The 24645-nt window shown below is 38.1% G+C and overlaps 1 protein-coding gene across 2 annotated transcripts; it reads left to right on the top strand.

Moving 5' to 3' along the window:
* The first annotated feature begins 15497 nt into the window (after positions 1–15497).
* Positions 15498–24054, top strand: LOC142605353 (putative serine/threonine-protein kinase PIX13). Of its 2 annotated transcripts, none has more exons than XM_075776818.1 (8): positions 15498–16084; positions 19872–20017; positions 20174–20236; positions 20582–20916; positions 22151–22286; positions 22408–22550; positions 22827–22950; positions 23105–24054. In XM_075776818.1, exons 1-8 carry the CDS (start codon positions 15633–15635, stop codon positions 23524–23526), a joined length of 1821 nt encoding a protein of 606 aa, XP_075632933.1. In that variant the 5' UTR covers positions 15498–15632; the 3' UTR covers positions 23527–24054. The 2 variants fall into 2 exon arrangements, with proteins under 2 accessions (XP_075632933.1, XP_075632934.1); XM_075776819.1 differs by lacking the exon at positions 15498–16084 and adding an exon at positions 16377–17157.
* The last annotated feature ends 591 nt before the right edge of the window (positions 24055–24645 follow it).

The following is a 24645-nucleotide window of genomic DNA, read 5'->3' as shown; positions in this document are numbered from 1 at the left end:
CTCTCGACTAGGGTCACGATCTAGTTGTTGATGATGGTGGGGAAGCCAATTTCCTCATCCATGAGGATGTTAAGGCTGAGGAAATCTAAAAGAAGGGTGGTATAAAGACAGATCCCAAGAAGTACCATAAGATGAAGTGGAGATTGGTTGGAAGAGAACCACTAGAGTTAAGAGGCTTTACCAAATGCAGGCCAATGGTTATTTGCTAATTTCCATCACCAAGAGCAAGACAAAAAAAAAAATTTGTATTTTCTTTTTAATTGCCATTGTGATTGAGGATCCAGGGTCAATTTCGTTTAGATATGGGTGTCTTATTTTTATTTTGCTTTGGATCTGATTTATGCTCTGTTTCATTGTGTCAGTGTGTCCTGTATTTGAGTTCTATTCATCGTGGGTTTGAATTGAAAGAAAATAACAGAGACTTCTGATTTTTGAGGTTTTATTTTATCTAATTTCATTTCTTTTTGGCTTAAAAATCATCCTTTCAAAAAAAAAAAATATTTCTGATATGGTTTTTTCTATTTATTAAATTTTGAGATGACATTTTTTATGTTAATTAATCTTTTTTTAAATTATTTCTTAAGCCACCTAAGCTTCAAGTATGTCAAACGTGCACACCGTTAGTCACGAAGACCTTTTCTATTAGTGAGTTAACGGTAGAGATCAGATTGACTGCAAGATGAAAATAACAGGGACCAAATTGATTGCTACCAAAATATAGGGACTAAATTGACTGTAACCCCAAAATGTAGGGATCAAAATGATGTTTTCGCCAACTAATAATTTATTGGCTATTCTCCCATCCAATTCTCTATAAAGTGACATGACCATAACATGTATCCTAAAATGACCACTTATTAGGCTATTCACCCACTCAGTGAATGAGAGTATTGAATGAAAAATTTGATCGGCAGATTATACACTGAGTGTTTTGGTAATTATAGAATACTTCTAAAGTAGAGTAATTAATAAATAAATGTGTTCTCCTACTTATTAAATATAACAACGAATCTAACCAATTATATTCATAATGGAATTTGGCTTGGGTCTAGTGTAACGTCTGGTGTCCAATTACATCAAACTCATGCATTCGACATGTGTCACTATTATGATAAGTCTAATATTACCATTATGATGAGTTTACTGCAATTAGACACTAGTCATGAAGAAGAAGAATATGCATATATGGTACCCTCCAAATATTGTGTAATTTTCTGTGTTTTTACTAACTAAATGCGCTCGCACCGCGCACTTTAGCAACACCCACACCTCCTTAATCAACCAACGCGCTCTAAAACACGAACAACAAGAAAGACCAACACGAAGAAGAAGAAGAAGAAGAACCAAAAGTCAAACCCAACTCACACATAAACACACACACACACACACTCTCACTCACTCTCTCTCTCTCTCTCTCTCTCTCTCTCTGTATATAATGGAAGTTGGTGAAAAACCATTCCCAATCTTTCATTCTCTTCAAATACTCATCTTCATCCCACTGGTAAATCAATCATCTTTCTAATCTCTTCTTCTCTTTTCTTCTTTTTCCCATTTTCAAGATTTCATTTTTACCCTTTATCTCACTTTGGTTTTTCCACTTGTTCTACGATTTCAAACACTGTATTGAATCGAAATTTCAACTCTACCACCACTTTGTTAGATTTCCATGTTCACACTGTGAATTCGTTTGCATTTTCCTTTTTCTTTTGCTGGGGTTTTCATGCCATTGATTATGCTTAATTTGGATCAATATCACTGTCTTTAACTTCAAAATCAAAATTTTGATCAAACCCATTAACCATTAGTGGATTAATTAGTTGCTAAACTCTATTGTTGTTGCTGATGTTGTGCAATTTGGCTTTTGTAAAAGCAAATGTATCAAACCCTTCACCATTGTAAATGGCACACTATAAATTTACTTTCTTTTTATTTGTATGGTTTTTTTTTAATTGATTTAGTTTGTTTTTTTTTTTTTTATGTGATTGGTGGTGTTCTTGGTTTCTATAATTTGAATTTTTGCTATTCATTTCAGTCGAAGAGAATTCAATGAGTTTTGACCCTTGTATTACTACAAACGATGCCTTGCGAGCAAGGTTTCAATCTCAATTCTTCTTGGTTCTTACTTCTATGATTTATGGATTGCTATAGAGTTGAACTGTGGTGTTTCATATCTTGTCATTATAACTTCATTGTCAATATTCCATGCATCATTGTATTATTAACCATTTAGAGTGTGTTTGGATGAGCTTTGCTGTTCGTGTATTTGTTGAAATTACTATAGAAAATGAGAGGGAAAAAGGGTTTGTTTTTGGTGTGGGCTTGCCAAAATAAGCTCAAAAAGCTGAAAAAACTTGCATTTTTCTACATTTGCGTAATGCACACTAGTGTAATTTATACACACTTGTTAGTGATGCTATTTGGGCAAGGGTTTTTTTTTTTATATACAATTTATAATTTTTATTCTAGCATAATCTAAGTGTAAATGTGTGTGAAGCTCCCTCCTGGAGACTTGAACCCTGACCCTTACCCCCCATACCCTACAAGCATTTATACTTGTGGAGTGACCACCGCACCAAGGATGCGCAGTGGTGGGCAAGGTTTCTTATAACCTCATTCCCATAAATTGTACATTATTGTATTATTGACTATTTAGTGTAATCTATCAACACTTGTTAGCCTTCTAAATATAAGATGTGCTTGTAAATTTTCTAGAGGATAGGGCTTGGAAACTCTAGAAAACAAGTAAAGCAAAGATGTGCTTGTAAATTTAATAAATCTTTTTATTAAATTATGTTTTTCATATATATATATATATATATATACACACACACACATATAGACACACATTACTATATATTGTTATTTTATACAAAATACATAATATGTTCTATTACATAAAACTTATAAAATAGAAAATATTTTTAAATGACCCGGACTATTTAATTTACAATTTGGCATTATATTTTTATATAAAATAATTATATTACATTTTTTTCACACGCATCATGAGGGTTTGTGACTAGTATTTACTATTAATAAGTTCATATCCATCCAAAAAGTTCATTAAAAAAAACCCTCCATACTCTATACAAGTTACTTAAACTACAAATTGAAATCCAAAATTCTCTCTTACACACCTCTATCCAAATGAATCATAAAAGAACTAAGAGCGAGCTTAATAACATTATTATTAGTTCCAACAAACATGTCTACTGATAAAAGTGAACTTGGAAAAATGAGGAAGAGAGGATGCGCCTATTGATCCTTATTCTTTAAGTTTAACCACATTTCTCCTTAACTCTTGGCTCTTCACATTGTATATAAGCAACTTGTGGCAATGTACTATCATGATTTCTACTAGATAGGACGTGTCACTTTGGTATATTGCAAGAGGTAAGAAATTATCACTGATGATGAAACTTTTCAAAATTACTTGACCCAAATAGGTTTAACCCAATCCCTCAAGAGTCAAAAATCAAATTCATCTTTGGAAGTTTGAGTTGCATAACAAAAAAGACAATAATTAACTTTTTGAATCCTCTTAATATATAGAGACAATTTAAACTACTCTTAATCTCTATTTATTTGTGTTTTTATTTATTTTTTTGATGCATAAGCGGGGCGAGAAAGTTGCCAAAAAAGGAGCAGGGGGATCTCAAGTTCCTCCGTCCTTGCCACCACCCCCTCCTCCAGCCGACCCTAAGCCTCTCGTCGAGGAGCCCAAGAAGAAGAGGAAAGGAGAGGCCGAGGAGACTGGTGGCGAAAGGCAGAAGAAGCTGAAACAGCTACAACAGCAACCCTAGCAGCAGAAACTGGACAAAGGCAAGGGACGTGCTCCTTCAGTAGAAAGTGGGGAGATAAGGGATCTTGCCGAAGTGCGCCGAGCACCGGCTACCTGGTCTCCCGAGCTAAAACTGAACGGGGCACCAATCTCTTGCCAGTCCAACATTAGGGCGTTCCAGCAAGGCCATGCCCTCCACCTGGCCGATGTGTTGGAACGTCTCATTTTTCTGCCCAAGGACATGGAGGCCTTGGAGAAAATGAGCCAGCCTCATCTGTTCCTTTCTTTGAAAAGGGACCTGGCCCTAGTAAGCTTCACTCCTTATCTTCATTTCGTTTTTCATAATATCTAACTATTAGTGGATGTTTTTATGCATCTGACCCTCTGATACTCTGCCACAGGCCGTCCAGGAAGTCTTTACTGCCGAGAAATTCGTGGAGGATTCTCGGAAGAAAGCTGGACTGGAAATGGAGCTTCGGTTAGAAACCGAGAAATCCCTAGGCCAGGCCCTTGCGGAAAATGAGAAGCTCACTTCTCAACTGGCAAACCTAAAAAAAGAGAGAGACGGTGCCGAGGCCAACCTGAAAACCATAAGGACCCAAGTGGAGGGGCAACGCAAGCTTCTTCATCAAAAGGATGAAGAGCTATCCAAAGCTCAGCAGGAGCGCTCTAACTTTGAGAAGGAGTTTGCGAAGATGAAGGATGAAACTCGTACCTTCAAGGGCTCGCTGGAGGCCGCGAAGAAAGCTGCTTATGCCGAAGGGGTGGCGGCCAATGAAAACCAGCTGACAGAAGAATTCGCGGCTCTGTGCCGAGAATACTGCCGGCAGGTTTGGGGGGAAGCCTTAACCGCAGCAGGGATTCCCTCAACTTCCAAGTTGAGGAAGCTCGAGAACACCTGGCTTCCCGTGGACATACAGGAGATAGAGGAGCCTCCTATTGTCGCTCTCGCCCCTAAGGCAGCTCTTTCTGCACTCCCTCTAGTGATCCCAAAGCCCACTCCAGATCCTACAGAACCTACAGGTTCCAACAAAGAGAAGGAGCAGGGTGGAGGTGCTGAGAAGGACCTGAGTCAGAGTGTTAAGCCCATTGTCCCTCCATCAATTGCAGCGGACAAAGGAAAACAAGTCCTGTCTTCCTTTGAAATGGAGTTAAAAAGCACTGAGGCCACCAGTACTTCTCAGCAAGACCCCCCTCCAAAAGCTTAGGGCCGAACCTAGGACTTCTTTTTTTGTAACTAAGATTTTCTTTGTAATGTATACCAAAAACAATTAATGAAAATCTGTCTTGTTTGGTCTTTATTTGAATTGCAAGTATCTTACTTTTGTTTTCACCATAAGAGCTCTCATTGACACACAAGGAAAGCATGAATGGAACAACCAACTCCACTTCCAATAGCTGAACTATCATAACCTTAAACAATAGTAAACACGCTTAACTTGTGCTTTATAAATTATAACGTGAAAGTATAACCTGTACGACGCAATGATAACGCTTAAAAAACTAATTTAGAATTCAACTTAAGGCATGAAGTAATCAAGAATACTTCATCAAAATCTCTATATTAGCGCGACATAGATTTTTGCTAGCATTTCTGAAGTAAAGTGTTCAAGAACCTGACAATAAGTACGACATCAATTTGCACAAGGCATATAGGCCGAGAACCGCGCATATCGATGTGATAGTTAGAATTCATAACTTGAAACGTTAATTTCGCCAAGGTATGGGGTATGGGGTCCGGGGACACTACGTTACCAACTTTTTACTTGATGCTTAAGAACTTGTAACAAATGATAAGACATCAACTTATACAAGGTACGTGGTCCGAGGACTATCCCTGACCAAGTTTTTGTGCGATACTTAATAATATATCAATTTCCATAAGGTATGTGGTCCGAGGACCATACATCACCATGTTTCTGTTTGATATTTTAGAACATATCAATTTCCACAAAGTATGCGGTCCGAGGACCATATATTACCAAGTTTATGTTTGATATTTTAGAACATATCAATTTCCACAAGGTATGCGGTCCGAGGATCATACATTACCAAGTTTCTGTTTAATATTTTAGAACATTTCAATTTCCACAAGGTATGGGGTCCGAGGACCGTGCATTACCAAGTTTCTGTTTGATATTATAGAACATATCAATTTCCACAAGGTATGTGGTCCGAGGACCATGCATTACCAAGTTTCTGTTTGATATTCTAGAACATATCAATTTCCACATGGTATGTGGTCCGAGGACCATGCATTACCAAGTTTCTGTTTGATATTCTAGAACATATCAATTTCCACAAGGTATGGGTCCGAGGACCGTGCATTACCAAGTTTCTGTTTGATATTCTAGAACATATCAATTTTCACAAGGTATGGGGTCCGAGGACCATATATTACCAAGTTTCTGTTTGATATTTTAGAACATATCAATTTCCGCAAGGTATGCGGTCCGAGGACCGTGCATTACCAAGTTTCTGTTTGATATTCTAGAACATATCAATTTTCGCAAGGTATGCGGTCCGAGGACCGTGCATTACCAAGTTTCTGTTTGATATTCTAGAACATATCAATTTTCACAAGGTATGTGGTCCGAGGACCGTGCATTACCAAGTTTCTGTTTGATATTCTAGAACATATCAATTTCCACAAGGTATGTGGTCCGAGGACCGTGGATTACCAAGTTTCTGTTTGATATTCTAGAACATATCAATTTTCACATGGTATGTGGTCCGAGGACCGTGCATTACCAAGTTTCTGTTTGATATTTTAGAACATATCAATTTTCACAAGGTATGTGGTCCGAGGACCGTGCATTACCAAGTTTATATTTGGTATTCTAGAACATATCAATTTCCACAAGGTATGTGGTCCGAGGACCGTGCATTACCAAGTTTCTGTTTGATATTCTAGAACATATCAATTTTCATAAGATATGTGGTCCGAGGACCGTGCATTACCAAGTTTCTGTTTGATATTCTAGAACATATCAATTTCCACATGGTATGTCGTCCGAGGACCGTGCATTACCAAGTTTATGTTTGATATTCTAGAACATTTCAATTTTCACAAGGTATGTGGTCCGAGGACCTTGCATTACCAAGTTTCTGTTTGATATTCTAGAACATATCAATTTCCACAAGGTATGTGGTCCGAGGACCGTGCATTACCAAGTTTCTGTTTGATATTCTAGAACATATCAATTTCCACAAGGTATGTGGTCCGAGGACCCTGCATTACCAAGTTTCTGTTTGATATTTTAGAACATATCAATTTCCACAAGGTATGTGGTCCAAGGACCGTGCATTACCAAGTTTCTGTTTGATATTTAATAACAGTAAGAGATGAACCCCAATACATATTCATAATTTGAACCACAAATGATAAAAGCGCATTTTATTAATAATAATACCTTCGAAGGTTGTTTACATTCCAGGGGTGTTGTACAATTTTTTCATTTAGATCAGCTAGTCGATATGATCCTATGCCCGCTACAGAGATAATTCGATAGGGTCCTTCCCAATTCGGTCCGAGCTTTCCCCATGCTGGGTTTTTGGCAGTACCCACAACTTTTCTCAGCAGCAAATCTCCGGGCGCTAGCGGCCTTAGCTTTACGTGGGCGTCATACCCTCGTTTAAGTTTCTGCTGATAGTAAGCCATTTGGACCATGGCGGCTTCTCGCTGTTCCTCAACCAAATCAAGACTTTTCTCTAGGAGGCCGTCATTATCTTCTAGACTAAAAGAACTCGTCCTTAGCATTGGGAAACCAGATTCTAAAGGTATTACTGCCTCGGCCCCGTAGGTCATAGAGAATGGTGTCTCTCCAGTGGATTTACGTGGCGTAGTTCGATACGTCCACAAAACATGTGGTAGCTCTTCTACCCATCTGCCCTTCGCGTCGTCCAGCCTCTTCTTGAGTCCACTGACTATAACCTTGATAACGGCCTCGGCCTGTCCATTTCCCTGAGGATAAGCTGGGGTAGAGTATCTGTTTATGATGCCCATGTCACCACAATATTTCCTGAAAGCTTTACTATCAAATTGAATGCCATTGTCCGAAATGAGTGTGTGTGGTACTCCAAACCTAGTGATGATGTTCTTCCAAATGAACTTCTTGGAGTCGATGTCCCTAATATTTGCCAAGGGCTCAGCCTCGACCCACTTGGTGAAGTAGTCGGTTCCCACGAGTAGCCACCTCTTGTTTCCTACAGATTTCAGAAACGGCCCTACTATGTCCAATCACCAATGAGCGAAAGGCCAAGGACTGGACAGAGGATTAAGGACTCCCCCAGGCCGATGAATGTTAGGAGCAAACCTTTGGCATTGGCCACACTTTCTTGCGTAGTCTTGAGCTTCCCTTTGCATATTGGGCCACCAATATCCTTGAGTCAGAGCCCTATGGGCTAAGGACCTTCCCCCGGTATGGCTTCTACAGATTCCCTCATGCAATTCTTCCAAAAGCGCCTCCGTTAGCTCGGGGTGCACGCATAACAGGTATGTTCCGGAGAAGGAGCGTTTATACAGTTTTTGATCCTCGAATAGCCAGAAACGAAGGGCCTTTCGGCGAATCTTATCTGCTTCAGACTTGGCCTCCGGAAGAATATCGTTTTTCAGAAAAGACACTACCGAGTCAATCCAACTAGGTCCAGACCTTATCAGATGGACACGGACTGCATTAACAGTGGCGAGAGCCGGCTCTAGCAAATCCTCGACTAGGATAATCCTAGGCAAACACTGAGATGAGGATGTCGCTAAGGTAGCCAACGAGTCCGCATGTGTATTTCCACTTCTAGAAACGTGAGAAAGGATAAAGGAATCGAATCTAGATTGTAAACGTTTGACCTAGGTCAAGTATTCTTGCATTCTTGGATCCCTAGCCTCCATGGTCCCTGTAACTTGACCAACCACTAACTAAGAATCCGAGAACATATGAACTTCCTTTCCGCCCATACTATGCACCATGTTCATGCCGACTAAGACTGCTTCGTACTCGGCCTCGTTATTAGTCGCCGAGAACGCTAACCTCAAAGACTTTTCGAACACAATTCCCTTCAGGGGATATCAACACAAGTTCGACACCAGACCCTCTCTGGTTAGCTGCGCCGTCAACGAACACTTTCCAAATCAGAGGTCCTTTGTTCGTAATCACGCCAACTGATTTTTCATCCATGTGTGCTTCCTTCATAGTTTCTCCCGACAATGGTTCAGCAAACTCCGCCACCAAATCTGCGAAAACCTGGCCCTTCACGGAGGTGCGTGGCATGTATTTGATATCAAACACTCCTAAAATAGTTTCCCATTTAGCCACCCTTCTAGAGTAGTCCGCACTACGTAGCACTGATTTGAGAGGTAGTTGGGTCAAAACTACAACGGTGTGGGACTGGAAATAGTGAGGAAGCTTCTGCGTGGCGTGAACTACGGCTAGAAGTGCCTTTTCCAAGAGTAGGTAACGCACCTCGGCTTCATTCAAGGATTTACTGACGTAGTAGATCGGTTTTTACACACCACCATCATCCCTTATGAGGACCAGGCTGACTGCATGGACAGCCACTGCTAGATATGCAAACAGGATCTCATCTACCTCAGGCCGAGACATAACGGGTGGCCGGGAAAGATATTCCTTAAGCTGCTGGAAGGCTACCACACAATCCTCGGACCACTGGAACCCTTTCCATTTATTCAACAATTGGAAGAAAGGCCCGCACCTGTCAGCTGACCAAGAGATAAACCTGCTGAGAGCAGCAATCATTCCGGTCAACTTCTGAACTTCTTTTGGATTCCGAGGTGGCTGTAAGCCTTGAATGGCTCTGACTTGTGCCGGGTTCACTTCTATCCCTATATGAGTAACCATATAACCTAAGAACTTTCCAGAGCCCACGCCAAAAGAACATTTTGAGGCGTTAAGGCGCAGCTTGTACTTTCTAAGTACTTGATCTTTCACGTGTGAAGGTATTGTTTTACTCTTCACTACCATATCATCCACGTATACCTCAATGGTCTTTCCAAGTTGCAACTCAAACATTCTGGTCATCATCCTTTGGTAAGTAGCCCCAGCATTCTTCAATCCAAACGACATAACCTTGTAATGATAGTTCCTTGTTGGAGTAATAAAAGCAGTCTTCTCCTGATCCTCCGTCGCCAATGGAATTTGATGGTAACCTTGAAAGGCATCCAAAAAGCTCATCCAAGGATGTCCAACTGTGGCATCCATAAGCTGATTGATGCGTGGCATAGGGAACGAGTCTTTTGGGCAGGCTTTGTTTAAGTCTGTGAAATCCACACATACTCTCCAATTTTCGTTCTTCTTTTTCACCATGACCGTATGCGCCAACCACTCTGGGTAGAAAACTTCCTTAATAGCCCCTGCCCTCTTGAGCTTGAGCACTTCCTCTTTAACAGCCTCGAAGTGCTCTTTGGAGGAGCGCCGAGGTGGCTGCCTTTTAGGAACAATAGCGGGGTTGACGGTCAAATGGTGACAAATGAAGCTTGGGTCTACCCCCGGAGCCTCATAGGGATCCCAGGCAAAGACATCGATGTTGTCCTTCAAAAACTCCAACAACTCCTTCTTCTCTTGGTATGGCAAACGTAAGCCCAATTGAAAGAACCTTTCAGGATCATCGGCTATCAGAAACTTCTTCAAGTCTTCGCATGTGGCTTCCTCTGCTGTCACCACATCGGGCGCATCTAGAGTCATTAATTGCTATAAGTCCACAACCGAGGCCGAGGACTCCGCTTCGGCCTGATGTAATATTGCAGCCGATATGCATTGCCTAGCCACCGATTGGCTGCCCAGAATTTCTTCAATGTGTTCCCACGAAGGGAATTTTACCTTAACATGCAAGATGGAGGAGACAACACCCAAAGTGTGCAACCAGGGTCTGGCAAGGATGGCAATATATGGGGAATATACATCGACCACGATAAAATCCACCTCAACCGTTTCTGAGCCAGATTGCACGAGCAACCGAATCTGTCCCTTCGGTATAACGGCCTTCCCTTCAAAACTTATCAACGGCGAGTCGTAAGGAGTGAGGTCCTCCAATTTTAACTTCAACCCCTCAAACAAGTTAGGGTACATAATATCTGCCCCACTGCCCTGGTCAATCATCACCCTCCTGACGTCGTAATTCCCTATCCTCAAAATGACTACCAAGGTGTCATCATGGGGTTGGATGGTCCCAACCTTATCCTCTTCTGAAAATCCCAAGGCGGGCACAATCACTTTCATCCTCTTCCGCCTCGTGCCTGACTCCTCGACTTGGGAGTGTGAAACTGCCATCACTTTGGTAGGACACGAACCGGTTCTGCTAGATGCAGCGAAAATAACGTTTATCGTTCCCAAGGGTAGCCGAGATGAATTATTCTTCTAATTATTTGAGCCAGATTGACTGCCTTGTCCGTTAGGTTGGTAAGGTGCTGCTTCAACTTCCCCTCGCTAATGAGCTGCTCCAAGTGGTTCTAGAGGGTCCAAAAATTCTAGGTGGTATGACCCACATCTTGGTGGTATTGGCAAAAGAGATTCTAATTCCGCTTCGCAGGGTCCCCCGCCATCTTATTAGGCCATCTGAAGTAGGGTTCCTTGCGAACGTTCTCCAGTAACTGATGCACTGGTTCTTGGAACACAGTGTTAACAGCCTAAGGAATTGCCGAGCTAGGCTGCCTCAAATAATCTCTCCTCGGCTTATTGTTGTGATATCTGTCTCACCTGAAATCCCTTTTCTCTTGTGGGATAACCTTCACCTTACCCTTACCCTGCTATTGGTCTTCTTCCACCCTCTTGTACTCGTCAATGCGGTCCATGAGGCGACGTACACTCCGTACGAGCTTTTTAGTCAAGGATTTCCTTAAATCATGATCAGTAGGAAGACCCACTTTAAAAGTATTAATCGCCACCTCGTCAAAATCTCCATCTATCTCGTTGAACATCTCCCAATACCTGTCGGAGTATGCTTTCAACGTCTCACCCTCCCTCATGGCCATAGATAACAGTGAATCCAACGGCCGAGGAACTCTACTGCATGTAATGAACCGTGACGCGAATGCTCTAGTAAGTTCCCCAAATGAACCAACAGACCCCGACTTTAGGCCATTGAACCATCTCATAGCAACAGGCCCCAAACTGGAAGGGAAGATCTTGCACATCAAGGTCTCATTGTGGGAATGCACCGTCATTCTCTGGTTAAAGTGGCTCACATGTTCCACCGGGTCTGTCCGGCCATTATAAATGGTGAAGGTGGGCTGGGTGAATCGCCTAAGGAGCCTCCCATTCTCAATCCTACGTGAGAATGGCGATTTGGAGAGTTGGTGTAACGCTCGGCTTATAGCGTCGTTTCCCAAGCCCCTGGAGGGGAGCTTCCTGTGCCTGTGACCTAGTAGGTCACCCTCTTCGCAAGAGGAAGTTTTGCTGGGCGGCGACCATGACCTTGAACTGTAACTACTTCCCCATGACTCCCCAGAAGAATGATTAGATGGGGGCGAAGCACGCCTTAGTTTGACACGGCGCAACTTCTTCTTAAGGTGGTTAATCTCCCTCTGCATGGCCTTAGCATCATCTCCATGGGTGGCACTGCCTCCAGCACGGGTATGACTCGCGCCAGGGTATATAGTGTGAACACTTCCCTCACGATCCCTTTGGCACTCAAGATGTTCGAAAAGATCTTCTGGTTGCGATCCTTGAGATTCTGCATGGTGTGAGCCTAAGCCTGCCATGATATTCCAATTCCTTCGACACTAGATTCCCACAGACGGTGCCAATTGTAAGTGCACAATTGCACCTAGACCCAAAGACAAACGTGAGCTCAAGCCCAATGAGCCTTAAACAATAAGATTTGTAGAGTGTGGATTTGAAATATAGTTTAGGGGTACTGGAAACTTGACAAGCAGGCTAAAATGCCACAATCCCTGCAAATAATAAACAACTACGATAAAAAAACCTCCTCAGATGTGAGCCGAGGACAATTTGTATATTGCTTTTCTCTTATGCCAAAAATTACAGTTCTTAGTTCTTTCTTTCCTCACTCCCCGATCCCCCTTTTTCTTTTTCCCTTCTCCTCTTAAATATTCATCTTCTTCCTTCCTACATCCACGTGTCACACCAATCTTCTCCTTTTCTTTTGTCCTCCCTTCCACCACCTTCTTGAAGTCTTGAAATAGTAACAGGAAAGTTCAATTCTACTGTTCAAGGGTCATTTCCTCATTAATGCGGCCAGGGATGTAGGTACAGGGTCTTTATTGTGGATGTGGCAGCCTTTTTGCCAGATATTTCCACCATGCCGCTGCCTCTAGAGGGTACTTGGATCCCCCTCTTAACCAATGGTTCTTCCAGAACTCTGCTTTTAATCTTCTCGGCAAATCTCAGGGCGTTCGCCAGGCCCATCCGAGGAGACATTCATCTTCGAACAGTTCCTCGGATGTCTGTAGTGTAGGCTGACTCATGGGCTTAGGGTCCCAATGACAAAAACAAACTGGTACCAATTGATCAAGCCTACGACCCATTTGTTTATTTTATAAATCTCACCCCCCATAGTACTTATATATTATTCTTCTCTATTTTGGTCCAAGAACTTACTATTTAATGTGATTTTAGATTGCTAACATTGTTTCTAGTTTTTGGGTTATAGATTTGGTGAACAATGTTGGTACAATTGCAAGGTCTGGGACCAAGGAATTTATAGAGGCATTGCAGGCTAGAGCAAATGTGAGCATGATTGGTCCTTTGGTGTTGGGTTTTAAGGGAATTAAGCTGCTTGAAGTGGTAATTTACGCTACTTTTTTTAACGTAATTTATGTTACTTTTTTTTAGAAGGTATTATTATATATTTGATGTATCATGTTAATAGTTACCCAATTTAAACCCCACACGAAGTTGTTGTTACCTAAGAAATTGTTGTAATTTTTTTTTTTGTAACATAAATTATATTTATCATTTGTAAAATTCTATGTGAAATTCAATTTACATTTTTTTTAATAATTATTAATTTACTACCCCATAAAAAATGTTATGTACATTTTCTCAATTTTAAGGGTAATTGATAACTTTGAAATTTAAACTCTTTTTAACTTTTGTTATGGATGTGCAGTAAATGACTAACTATTATTGATCATTTTACCGTAAAATAAATATATTTGAAATTTAAACTATTTTTCACTTTTGTTATGGATGTGTAGTAAGTGGCTAACTTTTATGATTAAAACAGTACATGTATTTTTTCAACTTTGAATTTGAAAAAAAAAAAAAAGGGTGGTCGGGTAGTTTTTAAATGTGGGATTTTTTTAAACAGTACATGGATAGAACATGAGAGTTTTTTAAACGAGTAGTTTTTCTTTTTTTGATAAACTTTTAAATAAGGATAGGGTCACACCAATTGCTCACGTTAATATTTTAAATTTCCCTAAAATTTAGCATTTTATTTTCTTTCAAAATTAGATAAGTTAGTGCCTAAATATAAGGATATGGATGGAGAAGTTAATAGTGGTTTTATAGTTGGAGTCTTTTTTTTTTCCAAAATATGGAAGAGATTTAAAAGAAAAAAGAAAAGAGGAAAATGTGAGATGGTTTTTATACAAAAGAAAACGTGAGTAGGGAAAATGAAGTTAAAAAAAAAAAGAAAGAGATAAATCTTGATAAAAGAAAAGAGAGAGAGAGAGAGAGAGAGAGAGAGAGAGAGAGGTGAGCATATCTTTATGGATAAGGATGTATAGTCTTTTTTTTTTTTTAACCGCATGGGACGTAATTAAAGAAGTTAATTGAGTTCAAATAGCACATAAGCATTATTTGAATTTTGAACAAACTGAAAGGAAACCTGAGGTTGTTTGAAAAAAAAAAAAAATAAAAATAAAACGTGGGATTGTGGGTTAGTGGAAAAGTGGTAAAAAAGTGCTTTGGTAAGTTTTAGAAAATTAAACTCAAAAAATTTGATAAGAGAAAAAAAAAATTAGTTCAAATTAAAAAAAAAAAAAGAAGAATAGATAATGAAGCTTGGATAAGTTTTTTAAAAATTAAAGCCGAAAATTTTGGTAGGAGGAAAAAAATTAGTTAAGGTTTTTTTTTTTTTTTTTTTTGGTAAAGAATAGATAACGAAGTTTAGATAAGTTTTTTAAAAATTAAACCCAAAAATTTTGGATGAGTTTTAAAAATAAAACCTGAACGTGGGATTTGATTTTTTTTTATTTTTTTTTTATTTTTTATGCTTGACTACTAACGTGTGTGTGAGAAATGTGGAGGTGGGAGAAATGTGATTAGAAAAAATTATTTTTGAAAATTTTAGCTAAAATATAGGAGTTTTTAAAATCAGCAATTATATATATTTAACCATATTATTTAAACTTTACAAATTGATAAGTTGAGGGTATTTTAGGCATTAAAATTGATAAATTCAAACAAAAAAAATCATTTAGAAAGCGTGCTCAGGGGCTGTTTTATTTTTTAGGTAAGAGTAAATTTAGAGCATTTATTATAATTTAGAGTTACCATATTTTTCAATTACAAAAAAAATTTAGATGTGTGATGAGTATTGTGTGCGATGAAATAATTTTTTAACACATCTCTAAATTTTTATTATGGTTGAAAAATGTAATAATCTCAAATTATAATAAAGACTTCTCATTTACTTTTAACAAATTTTTTTTTTTTTTTTTTTCCTTCTTTTGTGAAAGTAGGACCCAAATGTTCCGGTTTTCACGCCATATGCTAGCTATTCACACTACATTGGAAAATGGAAAGAACTTGGAAACCAAAAAAAAAATGAAGAGAGAAATCCAAAAAAAGAGACAACCAGTTTTTGCTGCTTTGCTGTTTGAGCTTTGGCCGGCGCAAGTGTATTATCTCAATTCGGTCTGTGTGTTGCATCCATGGCTCCTTCTTTTGCTCCATATGAATATGAGGTTTTCGTTAGTTTTCGTGGGGCAGATAACCGCACAGGATTCACCAGCCATCTCTTCGCCGCTTTAGACCGCAAAACGATTCACGCCTTTAAAGATGACATAAACCTCCCTAGAGGGGAAAAGATTGGGCCTGAGTTGTTAAAGGCAATTGAGACATCAAGGATTGCAGTTGTGGTGTTCTCAAAAAAGTATGCTGCTTCAGATTGGTGCTTGGATGAGTTGGTGAAGATCATGGAATGCAAAAGGGTGTTCAATCAAAGGGTGCTCCCTATTTTCTACCATGTCTCTCAACCTGAGGTGCTAGAACAGAAGGGGAATTTTGCTGAGCTCCCAAATGGCCCTGAAGACAAGATGAACAGTTGGAGAGCTGCACTGACGGAGGCCGCAAACTTGGCAGGCTTGCATTTGGAACCAAATCGGTAAATATTTTATCTACATTTGATTTTTTTTTTTAATTAAGAAAAAAAAAACTCTTTTTTATGTTCCAAATAAACTAGTTGGTAGCTTGGTATTTTTAATTAAAAAAAAAACTCTTTTTTTTTTTTTATTAAGAAAAAAAAAACTCTTGTTTATGAACTTCAAATTTCTCTCTTAGAATAAACTACTAGCATATGGCGTGAAACCGAAGGAATCAGGTCCCACTTTCACGACAGAAGGAAAAAGCTTTTTTTTTTTTTCGTGGAATCGTAAATGGAACTAGCCTCTTCAAATTTCTCTCTTGTTTATGGAACAACAAAACAAATGGGTAGTGGAAAACTAGAAAACTATACCCAATCCTTGTGTTTTTTCTTTGATAAACAATCCTTCGTGTTTTCATGATGCCAATTTCCGAGTATCTTCCTTCATCATAAAAGTCATATTGCCATGTGATTGCTACCGCGTGCACAGAGTCATTCACCGGACTTTCTTGCACAACACAAAAAAAAGGGAAGAGAGAGAAAGCTAAAAACCAGAGAGAGAGGAGAAGAAGAAGAATAAGAAGAAGAAGAAGAGAAATCCTAAAGAAACAACTAGTTCTTTCTTGTTTGCCCTTGAGTTGTTTAGGCCAGCGCACTGTTTTTTACCTCCATTAGGTCTTTGTGTTTACAATCATGACTCCTTCCTCTGCTCCATCCTCATTGACCTCAGCATTGAGGTATGAATATGAGGTCTTCGTTAGTTTTTGTGGGGAAGATACCCGCACAAGCTTTACCTGCCATCTCTTTGCCGCTTTAGATCGTAAAAAGATTTGTGCGTGTAGAGGGGAATTTAATCGAGCCGAACTGATGAAGGCAATTGAGACATCAAGAATGGCAGTTGTGGTGTTCTCGAAAAGCTATGCCACTTCAGATCGGTGCCTAGATGAGCTGGCAAAAATCATGGAATGCAATAGGGTGCTAAATCAAAGGGTGTTTCCTATTTTCTATGATGTGTCTCCATCACAGGTGCGAGAACAAAAGGGAAATTTTGAAGAGGCTGCAAACTTGGCAGGCTTTCATTTGAAAGCAAATCGGTAATATAATATGTACATATGATTACTTTTTTAATATATATCTATAGTCTATGATATATAAAAAACTAAGTTTTTTTGATTTTTTTGTCATAATAATATTTTGTTATATATGCTTTTAAGACTTCACAATTTAGACTTGTATAATGTTGAACTCTTTCGTGACAAATTTATAATAAATGTCTATTAATAATTACCATAATTATTAAATTTCATATTTAGACAAAAATAAAATAAAATATTCTAAAAATTATATTATTTTAAACTTTCTTGTGAATTGCATGGATTCCTAATTAGTAATATACTTTTGGTTAACCTTCTAGAATTTTGTCTCATTAGTTTTGGAGGCCTCATAATTTTTCACATCATTATTATAATATATATATATATATATATTAAATTTAAATTCTATCATATATTTTTAAACATAGAATATATAGTTTCATATAGGGTTGTCTATGAGTTAGGTCGTATCAGGTTTGGGCTCAACTTGCACCCAACCCGAGCTGATCTAGTGGAGGATATCTCAACTCATCGCCAACCGAAAAGATTGATTGGATTGGGCCTTCAATGGGTGGTAGTCGATTTGGTCCACATCATAGAGGCAAAATTGGCTAAAAAAATCAATGAGATTTCACTGGATTTGATAAGGTCTTCCCAGATTTGTCAAATCTCACTAGAAAACTCTTGTTCACTCGTTCAATTTGGGTTTTTCAGGTTTTGGGGGAAGAGATCCGCAACTAACTCCCCGGAGTAGTCAGGTCAAGCGGTGGTTGGCTCGGGTTTGATCGGTTTTTCGGGTGGGTGTATAGCCTTAGTTTAATATACAAACATAATAATAAAAAATTCCCAATGCAAGAATTTATAGTTTTATATACAAACAAAATCATAACAAATACTTATTAATAACTATCATAATTATCATATTTCATATTTAGACAAGATTACTTACTAGTTTTGTTACTTTTGTACAATTTTAAGTACAAATACATTATTAACGATTATCATTCTCTATTTTTTTTAATTACCAAATTGTTTTTTTTTTTTTGGGAGGAAACTTAGCAAATTGATAAAATGGCATCACTGGATGAGTTTCTCTCTAGATTAGGTGTTGTTAGCACCAAACCATAGGCTTTTGTAGAACCAATGTTCCTCCTTAGTGGGTGCTTGCGTGGGAATTGTTTCTCTTCATGTTGTATTGTAGGAAGGAGAAGGCTTTGCCTGATTACGTATAAGTTGGAGTGTGGTGTGTTGGTATAAAGATATTGGCAGCATGGTAGTGATGGATGATTTTGAGCAAAAATTGTCTCCTATTGTAGCAGAAGATGGATAGATTTCAAAGAGAAGAGCAGCGTTGTGTAAGGGCTCATAAAAATATTGGAGATTTATATGTGATGGTTAATTTCTAGTCCTATAGGCATCCATGAATTGCCTAAGCTGGAATTGCCATGGGATTAGGACCCACGTACAGTTCACGAGCTCACAAGGATATATAGTGAGAAATAAAGATCCCTTGATTGTATTCTTGATGGTGACGAGGTCAAATGACTTATCTTGAAAGAGTTCAGTGTAGGGTGCAATATGCAAACATGTTTGTGGTTCCATGTAGAAACAGAGGTGGTAGCTTGGCTCCTTTTTTGGAAAAATGAATTCAATCTCTCGATAAGAAGCTTTACTTAGAATCACATTGACATAGTGGTAATCTCAGGAGTTGATAACACATAACGTTCCCCTAGATTTTACGGAGTCCCTAAAACTACCAACTAAGAAAATCCTAGGCGTTGCTCTTAACCTCAGTCAACAATAAATCCCTCATGGGTTTGAATCGGAGATTTTAACGAAATTACAATGGCAAGGAGACAAGCAAGGGTGGATATGGATTGATTGGAAAGATAACTAGAATAGTTTCTAGACATTCTAGAGTGGTGTGGATTCAGAGACTTAGGTATTGTACGGCTGCCTTTTATCCGATGTAACAATAGATTGGATAATCATAGAGTATGGGTGTGTTTGGATAGAGGGGTTGCAATTGGGGACGGGGTGCTCTGATATCTAGCGGTACAAGTTCACCACTTAGATAATGCGTATTGCTTCTAATCACAAATTGTTGCAAATGTGTTTAATTGGATGATGAGAATGCTCAGTTCTATAGTAGTTGATTTCCTTTTCAATTCAAAGCCAATATTTTTTAGTTTTATGTTTTTACTATTTATATTGTAAACATCCATATTTTCATATTGATATTATAATCTTAATTTTTTTTTTTAAATTTTAATTTATCAAGATTTTTCTATAATTTTGATATTATCAAATTTTAAAACAAACATATTTCCTTTGTATGTATATTAAATTTTAATTAAAATATAATTTAATTTGCTATTTTACATAAAAGTAAAAACACTACCAAGAAAATAAATATACTTAAATGTATTGAATATTTAATTAATTGGGTTTTCATTATATATTAAGAAATTTTAAAACTACAATCAAATAATTTTTTTTAAATATTTATTATCTTATCTATAGCTGTTACTTTGAATTAGTTCATTCACTGCCGCATGGAAATACTGTGAATCAATCAAATTTCAATGAATAACCAATAAAATTTTTGCATTTCATTCTATTTTCATGGCTCATTTCCTCTTATTGTATGATCTGTTGGTTCACTAACTTCTTTTCTTTAAAAAATATAACTGTGGTTACACTTCCAATTGCAGGCCAGAGTCTGAGTTTATAGAGGAAATTGTTGAGAACATTCTGAAAAAACTAAATGAGGAATCATCTTCTGCTCCATCCCTTCGTCAGAATGATGCTCCTGCTCGACACTCTTCAGCAACCATCCCGCACAATGATGCTTCATCTGGTCAAGATACCACTATTAATGCTATTGCTGACTGGACTCTTTTTTTTTTTTTTTTTTTCAATTTGTTTCCCTCCGCATCTTGACAAAGTTTATCTTTAGCGTTTGGACTTTGGAGTGTAGCTGGAAGCTGATGTGCATTTTCTGATTGACTTTCAGGAAAGTACGAAGAAATATCTGCTGGGCCGAGTTGTACATTCATCATATCCTGCAATTTCTCATGTGGGTTTTCTTGTTTCATGTTTCATAATCTCTCTATTTTTTGTCACAAAGTTGGTTTTTTTTAATTAATTATTTATTAATAGTATTGACTTAGTGATCAGTGACAAAATTCTCTGTTATGGATTCTCACTATTGTTTTTAGGACTATTTTGATCTGTCATTACAACATGAACACCTTGATTGTCTTCAATTTTGTGATGTGGGTTTTTAGTATTTTCCATGTTTGTTTAATTACAACTTCTTCAATCTACATGATAAGTTGATTTGGATGTAAGCTACTGTATGATCAACACCAAAACCCCCAGTTTGTAACATTGAATCATGTCATTTGGGTAATTCTAACAGGGACAGGGGCAGGGACATCTCAGACAATCAGCAACAAAACTTCTTCTAAGGGTAGTACCATCTCTGCAAAAAGCCAATTCTCAGCTGCTAGTGGGGATGAGGCTTATCCAGATGGTCAGATCTTGCCCACCCCAAACTTGAGGATCTTCAGTTTTACAGAATTAAAGGTTGCAACCAAGAATTTTAGACCTGATACAGTACTTGGTGAAGGAGGATTTGGGCTGGTCTGTAAGGGTTGGCTCGAGGATAAGGGGCAATCCAAGAGTGGAAATGGGATGGTAATTGCTGTAAAAAAATTGAACTCCAAGAGCGTGCAAGGATTTCAGGAGTGGCAGGTAATTCTACCCAACTTGCTAGGGAAGAATATATAGTTGTGAAGTTGATGTGTTTTGAATTCCTTTAGTACTTTCACTTGCACTTTTACTGTGCTCCTTGCGAATCCATTTAGGCCTCTTAGTTGCACTATTACTGTGCTGCTTGTTGCTATATTCATCATTGCTTGTTTTTTTTTAATGTACCCTTCTCCACTTCTAGAAAATGATCATGCAAAAGGTGATTGGACAGGAAAGGTATTTGCAAATAGTATAAACCACTTTCAATTGTGGTCATGTAAGATCTTATTCACGACTTCTCTTTCTTGTTTGGGTTAATTGCAGCTATCCACCCAAAACTATAAGCTCATTGCAGTGTTTATCATCATTTTTTATATTTCTTGCAATCAACACCCTGATTCGAGATCAATTTGTAATTTTTACTACATTTTAAAATTAATATCAAACTTAAACAAATTAGTGAGCTGATTAGGCAGTGGGATGCTCTAATGTGTTAGTTTTCATTAATTTGCAATGTCCACCCTAACCATCTCACTAATTTGTTAAATTTTTTACACTGGACATTGCAAATTAATGAAAACTAACACATTAGAGCATCCCACTGCCTAATCAGCTCACTAATTTGTTTAATTTTTTACACTAATTTTGGATGGTTGGGTAAACATTGCTGATTAAGCTCAAATTAGCGTGTTGATTTCAAACATTTGTGATTCAGAGTGGACATTGCAAACAACCCCATATGTTATGATGATAATTATAATGAACCCTTTGATATATTATATCCAAAAAAAGAAGAAGGAACTGTTGGATATGTTATTTTGTTGTGTCTTAAATACTGTAAACAATTGCATAGAAAAAAAAATTATTCTGCTACTTTGGCTGAACTGCTACTCCCTCGTTGCTTCTGAGTCTGGGGTACAAAAAATTATTCTGGTTTATAATGATTAGTGCAGAATCTGCAGATGGTGCCTAGCATAACTACTTTGAGTGGAGACCAAAGCTTAATGAAAAATTAATTACCTGATGTTGTGAATGCTTGTTCTGTTTTAAATTAAGCCAGAGTTCTTGGTTTTCTAAACCACATCAGAGCTAACCCCCCCCCCCCTCCCCCAAACACATACACACACCGATGCATTATTCGGAGTCTGGTTAGATGTTTCACTAATTTTCTTTTTGATATTACAATCAAACTATTTTAAATATGTATGCTTATCTCAGTGCCAATTTATTGGTGCAGTCAGAGGTGAATGTCTTAGGAAGGCTCTCCCATCCTAACCTTGTCAAGCTGTTAGGCTACTGCCAGGAGGACAGAGAGTTACTCCTCATTTATGAATTCATGCGAAAAGGCAGCCTAGAAAACCATCTGTTTGGAAGTAAGAGCTTAAAACATAATTGAATTTTATTACTGTCCATATTCAGGGGATGTGCTGTGAATGTGATTCAAATATAAAAGTTCATTTGGTTCACCATACACTACATCTTTTATTTATGCAGGGGGGTCAGCTGTTCAGCCACTTCCATGGGATATACGGCTTAAGATTGCAATTGGAGTAGCTCGGGGCCTGGCTTTTTTGCACACATCTGATAAGCGAGTTATTCATAGAGATATTAAGACCTCCAATATACTGCTGGACGAGGTAAATTTCTATTGAAAAATGAATAACTATCAAACTACAAGAGATACGCTAAGGAATGATATATTGCAACTGTCCCTAGCCCATTGATTATTATATCATCTTTTCATCTTGTTCACATTTCCAAACTTTATTCTCACCCATTTTCCCTTTGTGAACCCACCTCTCACAATTGATCCACCATGTCATGGAATTGAAAAGTTTAAAAAATTCCTTGGTCACATAAAGAATCTCTCACAAATAAATTTTGAACTTGTCTAACTTTTGGTTTAATTGCAGTCTTATACTGCCAAGATATCAGACTTTGGCTTGGCGAAGTTGGGTCCATCAGCTAGTCAATCACATGTGACAACACGAGTAATAGGCACATATGGTTATGCTGCTCCAGAGTATGTTGCCACAGGTATTATTTCTGCCAAAACTTTTGGACTTTTGGTGCTCTTAAGGTCAAATGAGGGTGAGGCTTAAGCTTGACCTAAATTTCGGCAAACTTCAGCTACTTAACCCTCAATGTTTTAAAAGCTGTGCCATGACAATATGTTATGCTGATTATGCAGGGCATCTGTATGTCAAGAGTGACGTGTATGGTTTTGGTGTTGTCTTAGTTGAGATACTAACAGGTTTACGGGCAGTTGATAGAAATCGTCCAAGTGGGAAACATAATCTGGTGGATTGGGTCAAACCATATTTATCAGAAAGAAGTAAGTTGAAACAAATCATGGACTCCCGGTTGGAGGGAAAATATCCATCCAAGGCTGTATTCCATATATCTCAGCTTGCTCTAAAGTGTCTTGCAGCTGAACCTAAGCACCGACCATCAATGAAAGAGGTTTTAGAGAAATTGGAACGGTTTGAAGCTGCCAATGAAAGACCAAGGGAACCTAGAAGTCACGCTAGTCATCTTATGGTTGGAGGGAAAATATCCATCCAAGGCTGTATTCCATATATCTCAGCTTGCTCTAAAGTGTCTTGCAACTGAACCTAAGCACCGACCATCAATGAAAGAGGTTTTAGAGAAATTGGAACGGTTTGAAGCTGCCAATGAAAGACCAAGGGAACCTAGAAGTCACGCTAGTCATCCTGTGGTTCATCGAGAAGGCCAGCAACCATTGCACCATCGTTCTCCACTTCATCCAAGACTGGATGGAAGTCCAGCCTACCAAAATTCCTCCTGAGTAAGGTGACTTTGATACATCTGCTACATACAAGCATAATTCTTCACTTGTATGCTGATTGTTACTCATGAAAAGCAACAATTCCCACTTTATTTTTTAATTTTGATTAATGTGATCTTTTGTAAGTTACAATGAGTATTATTATTCTACTGGTGACTTGTATGTACTGAATGAGTATTTATCAGCGGGACTGTAATTATCTAGAAGGTCTGGTGAGTTGTGCTTAAGGATGTGTTACAAAGTTATTAGTTTTGTTCCCAAAGCCTGCATATTATATATTGGGATCCATTAATTTGAATATCAAGAATTCTTTCTTCTCAAGTTTCTCATTCTAGTGAGTTTTTACATTTTCTAGCTTGTAATTATTAAAGTAGTGAAGAAAAGAAACTTGATTAGCATCATCTTATCAGTAGTGTGAAAAATATACTTGTATGGTTATGTAATCTTTTTATACAACCATGTGGAGGATTGAGGAGCTGTGTTGTGCTTGTGTACCCTTTTGGTTCTGGTGATGATTCGTTTTTGTCAAAGAGACGTGAAGATCTCATTCTTTCTGAATGCATGTCATGCATCTGAATTTTGAGTTGATAAATTAGTAAAGCCCATCTGATCTCACTGCTCCTATATTTAAATTGAAGAGCATCACAGAGTAGTCTTATTTAATGGCTTCTTATATCGGATAGAGGTGTGTTTCTAATACGATATCAGCGATAGAATGGGCTAAACAATTCAAAGAACCCAATACATGGAATGCGGGCTTAGCCTTGAAATTGAGGTTGATTTGAGGATTTTAAAAATATTGCTACTATAACTCTACAGCACATAAAAGATGAGTTCAGAATTTTTTTTTTTTCAATCAAAAGCACTTGTGATATTATGGATTTAGAATGCCATTATACACCTACTTTATTTAAATTTGTATA

Source organism: Castanea sativa, chromosome 7 (genome assembly GCF_040712315.1).
Source record: "Castanea sativa cultivar Marrone di Chiusa Pesio chromosome 7, ASM4071231v1".
Lineage (NCBI taxonomy): Eukaryota > Viridiplantae > Streptophyta > Magnoliopsida > Fagales > Fagaceae > Castanea > Castanea sativa.
Note: the sequence above shows the minus strand (reverse complement) of the source record. Positions and strands in the feature narration are given on the sequence as shown.

Coding starts and splice junctions, on each gene's coding strand:
- LOC142605353 (XM_075776818.1), top strand. CDS start 15,633: ATGGCTCCTTCTTTTGCTCCATATGAATATGAGGTTTTCGTTAGTTTT. Junction 16,085..19,871: donor TTGCATTTGGAACCAAATCG/GTAAATATTTTA, acceptor TTCCAATTGCAG/GCCAGAGTCTGAGTTTATAG. Junction 20,018..20,173: donor GCACAATGATGCTTCATCTG/GTCAAGATACCA, acceptor ATTGACTTTCAG/GAAAGTACGAAGAAATATCT.